Source organism: Humulus lupulus, chromosome 6 (genome assembly GCF_963169125.1).
Source record: "Humulus lupulus chromosome 6, drHumLupu1.1, whole genome shotgun sequence".
NCBI lineage: Eukaryota > Viridiplantae > Streptophyta > Magnoliopsida > Rosales > Cannabaceae > Humulus > Humulus lupulus.
In genome coordinates, this window is record NC_084798.1 from 198,734,776 (window position 1) to 198,745,220 (window position 10,445).

Consider the following 10,445-nt stretch of genomic DNA (forward strand, 5'->3'; position numbering starts at 1 on the left):
AGCATCATAGACTTGAGTTTAAAATTGGGACACATAAATCTAAAGATATATTAGAATATGTGCATTCTGATTTATGGGGTCCTAAAAAGGTTACTACACATGGGGGTTGTAGTTATTTCTTGTCTATAGTTGATGATTACTCTAGGAATGTTTGGATATTTCTTTTAAAGCATAAAAATGATGCATTTGCCAAGTTTGAGGATTGGAAAATTTTAATGGAAAATCTGACTATTAAAAAGGTCAAGACTCTAAGGACAGATAATGGCCTAGAGTTTTGCAATAATATGTTTGACACTTATTGCAGAAAAACAGGTATTCAAAGGCACAGAACAGTCAGACTAACACCACAACAGAATGGTGTGGCAGAAAGAATGAACAAGACTATCCTAAACAAAGCAAGATGCATGTTGTTTCAAGCTGGATTAACTACTGGTTTCTGGGGAGAGGCTGTGCTCACAGCAGCTTACTTGATCAACAGGTGTCCATCAAGTGCTGTGGAATTCAAAACTCCAGAAGAAAGGTGGTCTGGTAAACCACCAGACTTATCACATTTGAAAGTCTTTGGATGTGCAGCATATGCACACCAAAGCACTGGTAAGTTAGAGCCTAGAGCTCTAAAATGTGTTTTCTTGGGTTATCCTGAAGGTACTAAAGGCTACAGACTATGGGTAAGGGAGAAAACTAGTTTAAAACTATAAATAGTAGGGATGTGATTTTTAATGAAAATATTTTTCCATGCACTACTACTAACCCTAATGTTTCAGGAAATAGCACCAATACTAATTCTGCAGGAAACACCATCAGTTTTGATTTAAGGCCAGCTGTTCTAGGAGATGCTCGTGATTCAGGACAAGCTGAATTAGATGAACCAGACCAGGATACGGGTTAGGTGGAACAAGGAGATGACACTGTTCAGGTGGAACAGCAGGAAAACCAAGAGGAAGTCCAAACTGAGAACATGGTAGAATATCAATTGGTCAGGGACAGGGTTAGAAGGGTTCCCAAACCTAATCCTAAGTACAGCTTCAATATCTGGAATGAGGATACAACTTATACATTGTTAAGTATTCTAGAAGGACAGAAGATAGAACCAGAAACTTATGAAGAAGCTATTAAATGCAAGGATGCAAAGAAATGGAGTAAGGCAATGGATGAGGAAATGGACTCCTTAAAGAAGAGCAAGACCTGGATATATGTTCCTAGACCTAAAGGGAAGAGTATAGTGCAATGCAAGTGGCTGTTCAAACAGAAAGAAGGGAGAAGCAAGGATGAACCAGTGAGGTACAAGGCCAGATTAGTGGCTAAAGGGCTCACTCAGAAGGAAGGAGTTGACTACACATAAATTTTTTCCCCTGTAGTCAAGTACAAAACGATAAGACTAATGCTTGCTCTAACAAATCAATTCAACATGGAAATTGATCAGATGGATGTCACTACTACTTTTCTACATGGTGAACTAGAGGAAGATATCTACATGGAACAGCCTAAGGGTTATATAGAAAAGGGAAAAGGACATATGGTATGCAAGCTAGTTAAATCCCTGTATGGACTAAAACAATCTCCTAGACAATGGAATAAGAGGTTCGATGCCTTCATGACTAAGCAAGGTTTTTCTAAGAGCTACTATGATACTTGTCTATATTTCCATGGAAGTGATATCAAGGATGTCATCTACTTACTGTTATATGTAGATGACATGTTGATAATCAGCAAAGAAAGGTCTAAGGTAAACCTGGTTAAGGAAATGCTTAAGTCTGAGTTTGAAATGAAGGATCTAGGTACTACTACTAAAATCCTAGGGATCACTATTGTAAGGGACAGAGGCAAAGGGATCTTAAAGCTGTTCCAGGAAGACTACATACAAAAAATTATTGAAAAATTGAAGATGACTAATGCTAAGAAGACTAGTCAGCCTATTACAAGCCAATACAAGATCTCTAGAGATGAATGTCCTAAGACAGATAAAGAGACAGAAGAGATGAGCATAGTACCCTACTCTAATGCTGTTGGGTCTATAATGTACCTAATGGTAAGTACTAGACTTGAGATTGCCTATGCTATAAGTGTGCTAAGTAAGTATATGGCTAACCCTGGAAAATTGCACTGGCTGGCTATGAAATGGATATTCAGGTACCTAATAGGAACTACAAATATTGGTTTAGTGTTTAAACAGTCACAAAACCTAACTCTAGTAGAAGGATTTTGTGACTCTGACTATGCTGGTGATAGGGACACTAGAAGATCCACCTCAGCTTATTATTTCTTAGTTGGGGGAAACTGTATAAGTTGGAAAGTCCAATTACAACCAGTGGTTGCATTGTCGACTACAGAGGTAGAATATATCTCTGCAACAGAAGCTATCAAGGAGGCTGTTTGGATTAAAGGTGTGCTAAAGGAATTATACTTATTGAAGAGTATCCCTATAATCTATTATGACAACCAAAGCAGTATACATCTCTGTAAGAATCCTGTCTTTCACAACAGAACCAAACATGTTGAGATTAAATACCACTTTATCAAAGATAAAGTGACTCAGGGAGAGGTCACAGTGGAAAAAGTTCCCACTGAGCACAATCCTACTGATATGGGAACTAAAGTGGTAACCCTAGCTAAGTTCAAGCATTGTATGAACTTGCTAGGAATCAACAAAGGAAACTAACCTAAAGGGTCATCAAGCTATGACCCTCAGAGTGCTTTAAACCATCATCGCTCATAAGGAGATTTAGGAGGAATTTGTTAAGTAAATCTCCTTATAAGCTCAGTTCAAATTACAACAGGTAAATTTACAAGTTTGCCCGTAGGCCAAATACCAATACAGACTCTATACAAAGACTCGAACAACAAACATCATCTTTCAGTTACAACAGAAATTAACAGAATCAAGAAAAGCCTAACTAACTACAACTCAGCAACCTAGACTACTTCTTCAGTATATACATATATATATATATATTAACCAGATCAAGCCAGAGAGATCTACCAGAGAAAGAGCTTCATTCTATTCCCTTTGAGCTGAACTAGTGAGAGAGTCTAGAGAGAGAAGCTCCGAGGAGCTCAGTTGTAAGTACATGCAAAAGGAAAAACAGAAAGAGAGTTAGAAAGAGTGAGAAAGAAATGAAAATCAGAGAGATAGAAAGAACAGATTATCAATCAAAGATTGTGATTCGAAATTTGATGGAAACATTATGTAATACCTGTTGTGACTAGTGGATACTCAAGCACTCTGAGGTAGCTTGACGGAGACGTGGCCCATCATTCTGTGGTGAACTCCGAGATCAATCTTTGGTGTTCTGACTCTCACCCTCTATTTGTTTCTCTTGAACTCTAGCCCTAATTTTGGTTGTTCGTGTGTGTGCCCGTGTTCTTGACATGAAGGGGTTTTTGATTTCTGAGTTCTGAGATTGAATAACTCAGTGTTTTACTTGTGTAATTTCTGTTGGGCTGGACTAGGCCTTTAACATTTTGGTTTTTAATTTTGCCTTTTTCATGGACGCATGACATAATTGCAAAAATACCATAAACTTCATTTGTGTACTAATTTAGTGTCTTGGAGTTAGAAGCTACAGATTCTAACAAAAGGTGCATTGAGTCTTCCATTGCCCCTTCACAGAACAAATTTTTTTGGCTCTCTTCCAATTGAAGGAAGGAAAGCCGAGCTTTAGTATTCAAGTTGTTTGACAGGATATTCCACCAAAAGTATTTGAACCTGTTGTGTAACTTTGAACCCAAAATAAGTTTCCAACCCTTGTCATTGTGCTGGAGAATATCATGCAGTCCTTGAGCTACTCGACAGATTTTACTAGAACCCAGTTGTCAAACCAAATCAATATTGAGCTACTCATCACAATCTCTCTAGCATTCATGATACTCATCCGAATCAAGGAGTCCTGCTTGTTAATATGCAATTCAACTAAATTTATACTTTTAACATACTTAGCCTCCACCATAGTGTTCCAAAGGCCTCGTTGGTCTATAGCCACTGACCAAGCTCTCTTAGCAATAAATGATCTTTTTAGGACAGTGGTACTTCTAAATCCAAGCCCCCCTACTATCTCTGGCTTACAAATAGAACTCCATTTAGTGAGATGCACTTTTTTTTTTTTGCCTTGAGTACTACCCCACCAAAAATCTCTAAGAGCCCCGTCTATTTTAGCAGCCACAGAAGAAGGATTGACATCCCATGCTGCCACAAATGAAGTTAAAGACGAGCCGACTGATTGGATGAGGGTTGCATGACTCGCATTAGATACCAACTTAGCCTTCCAACCTTGAATACGATGTAACATTTTATCCACTACCTTGGTAAAATCTGTTGTACGCTTCTTAGATTGTAACAGAGGTAGGCCTAGATACTTGATATCCTATCGCGTACGTCTCATACCCAGCAAATCACAAATCGAAGAAATTTTTCCCATCCCTTTCTATGAGGGAAGTAAACTTTTGATTTAGCGATACTAACCTTTTGACCCGACCAATTCTCATACTTTAGGAGACAGTCCATCATGCAATTAGCCTCTTTCACCGTTGCCTTCCCGAAAAGTATAATATCGTCAACAAACATGATATGGGTAATGGTTGGAGCATTTCAGTTAATTTTGAATCCTGGTTGCTTCTTTGTCATTTCTTGTTGAATAAAGAGACGTGATAGAGCATCTGAAGCCATAATAAAAAGAGTAGGAGATAGTGGATGCCCTTGATGCAACCCCCTATTCGGAATGACCTTCCCACCTGGATTCCCATTTATTACCTTTTTTAACTCTTCGGTACAAATACAACATTCGATCCACTTAACAAAAGTTGGATGAAATCCAAACACATGTAACACTTCAATGATGAATTCACACTCCATTCGGTCATAGGCTTTCTCCATGTCAAGCATTACTACCATGTGCCCTTGTGAAGAATTCTTTTGTTTCATGGAGTGAATGATCTCTCTAGCCACCACAGAATTTTCATGTATAATCTGATTGCGTTGGAGCAATGATAGTTGGTAGAAAGTATTTTAGTCTCGTAGCCAAAATCTTGGAGATTATTTAGTAAGAGACGTTACATAGCGTAATCAGACGGTAATCATTTGAGATTATTTGATTATGTATGATTTTGGAATTTGAGATTATCTATGTATGATTTTGGTATTTGAGTTTTTGTATGGATTATGAGTTTTTATTTAATTTGTGGGTTACTTTTTGTATTTGATTTTCATTCTTTGTTATTTTTTTTTGTTTACTAGGTTTTTTTCTTTTTTTTTTATTGATTTTTTAAACATTAAAAATTAAATTAAATGTTTTAAATTAATTTATGATACCTTAAAAAATTAAAAATTCAATAAAATGATCTGTTGATAAAAAATGGTCGAATTTGGGTGGTTTGGGAGACTAATTTTAATCATTTTATAAAACATAGGGTTCACAATTATATTTTGTAAAAAAAAAGTCTATCGTGAAACTAGGGGTGGCATTCGGGTCATGACACGATGACACTACACGGCATGAAAATAAATAGATTTGGGTGACGCGTTTAATAATCGTATTATGTTCGTTTTTGACATGTTTAATAATTGTATCGTGTTCGTGTTTATCTTAATCATGTCATGTCTAATCGTGTCGTGTCATAATCATGTCAGCACGATAACACAAATAATTATCATAGGTTTCATAATTTTTTATTTAGGTATGATTAATTGTGTCAATTTCGTGTTGTATCATAACACATTAATCGTGTCATAATCGTGTTATCGTGTCGTGTTGTGTGACCTACTAAAATAATTGCGTCGTGTTCGTGTTCATGTATTTTGACACGTTTAATAATCATGTCATGTTTATGTTTATATTAATCGTGTCATGTCATAATTGTGTTGACACGAACACGACATGTTTACATGAATTGCCAACCCTAAATGAAACTAAACTAAAACATAGGATTCAAAAATAACACAGGCCTCACTTAAATAATAATGATATAAGTGATTTTTTATTAATTATGAATTAATTTAGCATACTTATTAAAATATTTGTATAGTAATAAATAGAGTTTATATCTTTTTAGACCCTGTGTTTTGTCTCATTACCTGTTTGGACCATGTATTTTGACAAATTACTATTTGGACTCTGTGTTTTCTAAAATAGTTCAAATAGACTCCTAAACCCAATTTCGATCAAAGTTTTTTGAACTAAAATCACAAATAATTCATCAAACTAACAACTCATAATAAAAATACAGTCATTCTGCCTAAGAATTGTGTTGTTATACTCAATTTTTTATTCATCAAAATCAGGTTTAGGGTTATATTTGAACTATTTTACAAAACACAGTGTTCAAAAAATAATTTATTAGGTAATGAGACAAAACATATGGTCTAAAAAAAAAAAATATAAACCCTAATAAATATTGAATATAATGAAATATTTATTTTTAATGTTTTTAAAAATTGACATGAAATTTTAAAAATTGATCCAATCAAATTGAGTCAGAAGAGTGGCTTTACTGGCATGTGCTCCTGATAAACTGTTTCAGATTTCTCTTTTGAAGTCTTGGTGACACCAGTGATTTTACTCTCTTCCCTTGTTCGGGATTGACAGCAATGCCAACGATCTCACTCTCCTCTTCTTCATTTGTGCCTTGGCGATACCGTCGATCTCACTCTCTCCCCTTAGTTCGCGTTTGGCGGAGATCACGACAGCCACTAGGTCACTTTCGAAGTTCCTTTGATAACAGGTTTAACAGTAGAGACTAGGTTTACATTATAGTGGAAATTACCCCAGGACTCAGTTGTCTCAACATAATTGTTACATGTTTTTGTCTCTTTCTTCATAATGGAAAGGTAAATGCCATGTTTGGATTTTCTTTTTTAGCTGTTTGTTTATATTTGTTCTTCTTTTCATTTCTAAATACATTTATACATATATCTAATAATTATTTCATTTTTGGTAATCGACACTATCTTCTAACGTTTAATGACCTTTCTCCTCCACCCTTATTCAATATACTACTACATATAATTGATATGAATATTATAAAGCCTTTAACATGGTGAAAAATAAGAAAGTCAATTCCTATTCTCTGTTTCTTTATTCATTTAGTTTAAATTAATGAAGTTTTTGTGACGATGTATGCACTTTTTATTATTGGGTTTGTAACCTACCCATTGATATAGATACATCATAATCAATCTCTTGACCAATTATCTCATAATCTTGTGCTTACTGTTTGTAGATAATATTTGTTGTAAATGTTCCTTTATTTACTCATTCTTTCTCTCCATGATTTATTCTCTTTAATTCAAATTTTAATCAAATCTAGGATAGTTATTATCTTTCGTATTCTAGGTGTAGTCTGTATATAAATACACGACTAATATCAATAATAATATACAGCTCTATTTTCCAATCACAATCAATATCATTCCTCTTATATAGTATCAGGAGCCTAGATCCATTTTTTTCACCCCTGTTCATCCTTCTCTCTCAATGGCATCCAATGATCAGAATCAATCTTCTCTACCCAACAATGATGAACCGACCAAGCCTTTCATCATCATCTCCCTTTCCCACATCCTCAAACTCACTCCCACAAACTACATATCATGGAAAACTCAACTTTAAGCTACCCTCCTTGGCCATGATCTACACAAATTCATAGATGGTTCCCATTCTGCTCCCCCTAAAACCATTACCCAAAATAACACTACCACTACCAATCCTGCCTACACCACCTGTTTTCGTCAAGACAAACTCATTCTTGGAGCTCTTGTTGGCACACTTTCCAATCCATAAGTCCCTCTCATTTCACAATGTTCCACCACCAATGCCGCCTGGCAAACTCTTGCTAAGACCCATGACAATCCCTCAAAAGGCCATCTCAAACAAATAAAAGACCACCTCAAAAATATTACCAAGGGTCCATGTTCCATTTCTGACTATATGCAAGAAAGCAAGTGTTGTACTGATCAACTTGCCTCTCTTGGTCGCCCCCTTGATTCTGAAGACATTGTTGACAAAGTCCTTGACCAAATTAATGATCCTGACTGTGAGAATGTGTGTTGTTCAAAATCGTGAAACTCCAATCACGTTTAATGAGTTACATGAAAAACTCATCAATCGTGAACTTTCTCTTAAACACAAAACCAAATCATTCAAAAATTTCCCAACCACTACTAACTATGTAGCCAAACACCAAAACAACAACCATCACACTGGTCCTCCCTCCTCCAATGTTGGCCTTCTCCCTACTCCAAACCACTCCAACTCTCCCCTTCCTAATCGTTCTTCTCAATCCTTCAAAGGACAATGTCAGTGGTGTCGAACCCAATGTCATTATGTCTCTCAATGTCCCATTTTCCGTAACCAATATCCAAATGCAATACCACCTTCCCCACAATCCATGGTTCATATCGCCTTGGTGCCAAAGGCTATCAATCCACGTTTCCTTGTGCCTATGTTGCCACTGCTACCCACTTCTCCTCCAATGGTTGGCTTCTTGACAGTGGTGCTACCCATCATGTCACCTATGATCTTTACAATCTTGCTCTTCACTCCCCCTACGATGGTACTGACGAACAAATTATTAGAGATGGCTTGGACCTCGCCATCTTAAACACTGGTTCAACTTCCCTTCTTACCCCTACCACTACGTTTAATCTTAATCATATTCTTCATGTGCCTCCGTTTCTCGCAATATTATTTCTATTTCTAAATTTTGTCATGATAATAATGCTTCTATTACTTTCTTACCTAATTTCTATCTTGTGAAGGATCTTTGCACGGGGTACTTCTTCTTCAAGGTCCCACTAAATCTGGCATCTATGAATGGCATCCCACTCGTCTTGCCGTTTACTCTGTCAAATTGACATCCACTACCGATTAGCATCATATATTAGGCCACCCATCCTACTCTATTCTACGTCATATTAGCAATGCTTTTAATTTAAATATTCCAAAGACAATTTCTTTTCACTCTAATTCATGTGATTGTAATAAGAGCCACAAATTGTCATTCCATCAAAATACCATTCAATCTCATGACCCTCAGGGTGTTCTTTATAGTGATTTTTGGACTTCTCCCATTCTTTCTTATGATGGCTACAAATATTATATTATCGTTGTTGATCATTATTCCAAATATGTGTGGTTTTATCCTCTCAAACACAAAAATGATGCCACTGCCACTTTTCAAAAATTCAAACTTTTGGTTGAAAAATATTTTAAACGCCCCATAATTACCATATTTAGTGATAATGGTGGTGAATATATTAGTTTAGCTCCAATACTTGAGTCTCATGGTATAACACACCTCACTTCCCCTCCTCATACGCCCAAGCACAATGGCTATTCTGAGCGTCGTCACTGTCATATTGTTGAACCAGGCATTTCTCTCCTCACTCATTCCTCTATGCCACAAAAATATTGGCCTCTTGCTTTCGCTACTGCTTGCTATTTAATTAATCACATGCCTACTCGTACACTTGAACTTCAATCTCCTTACTCAAAACTTCATGGCCACACATCTAATTATCTCAAACTTCATAGCTGTGGATGTCTTTATTATCCATGGCTACGTCCATACACCTAAAATAAACTTGATCCCTGCTCATCTCCTTTTGCCTTTGTTGGCTATATTGCTACCCAAAGTGTCTACTATTGTCTTGTTCCCAACTCCAACTAAATCTATGTTTCTCGACATGTCAAATTCATTGAGAATGAATTCCCTTTTTCTTCCTCTTCCATGACATCACCACCGAACACGTCCATTAAAATGGATGAATGGTGTGCATTTCATCTTCCCATTATTTTCATTGCCTTAACTACACCGACTATCCCTTTCCAAAACCCACAACCACCTCTATCTCCTCTGACTCCTCCCTAGACTATTCCAGACCAATCTCCCACCCACTCACAGTCATCGACTTCCTCCATACCCTCTCCTCCTCCTCCCCCTCCACCTTCACCACACCCTCCCACTCGCCTACAAAATAATATTCGCAAAACCATTGCCAAAATGAACCTCTAAATCTTTCACCAACCGTCTTCTACTGAGCCTACCACCATCACTCAAGCACTCAAAAGCCCATTATGGCGTGCCACCATACAAGCTGAATATGATGTCTTGCTTAACAATAAAACATGGGACCTTGTTCCCTCCTCAACATCACAAAATATCATTGGTTGTAAATGGTTCTCTTGGACAAAATATAACCTGGATGGCTCCATAGATCGTCACAAGGCTTGTCTAGTAGCAAAAGGGTTCCACCAACGTCCTGACCTAGACTACACTGAAACCTTTTGTCCTGTAGTTAAACCTGCTATTGTCCATTCTTCTTCACGTTTGTGCCCTACGTGATCCTTGTTCACGGAGGCGCTGGGATAAAAGTGTCATTCCCGTTCGTCCTATCTAGGAACGTTTCGGGGCTTAGTAACCTGCGTGCGCTTCCCCTGCGGATCGTTCGGATG

At 37.0% G+C, this 10,445-nt stretch overlaps 1 protein-coding gene and 1 long non-coding RNA gene across 2 annotated transcripts; both read left to right on the top strand.

Annotated features, from left to right (window-relative positions):
- Nucleotides 1-958: 958 nt before the first annotated feature.
- LOC133785839 (uncharacterized mitochondrial protein AtMg00820-like) lies at nt 959-1,342 on the top strand. The gene has a single exon (XM_062225054.1). It carries the CDS (start codon nt 959-961, stop codon nt 1,340-1,342), a length of 384 nt encoding a protein of 127 aa, XP_062081038.1.
- A 5,098-nt stretch (nt 1,343-6,440) lies between these two features.
- Nucleotides 6,441-9,040, top strand: LOC133784386 (uncharacterized). Its single transcript, XR_009871317.1, has 2 exons — nt 6,441-6,686; nt 8,750-9,040. It is a non-coding gene; the product is annotated as an uncharacterized LOC133784386 (long non-coding RNA).
- Nucleotides 9,041-10,445: the final 1,405 nt, after the last annotated feature.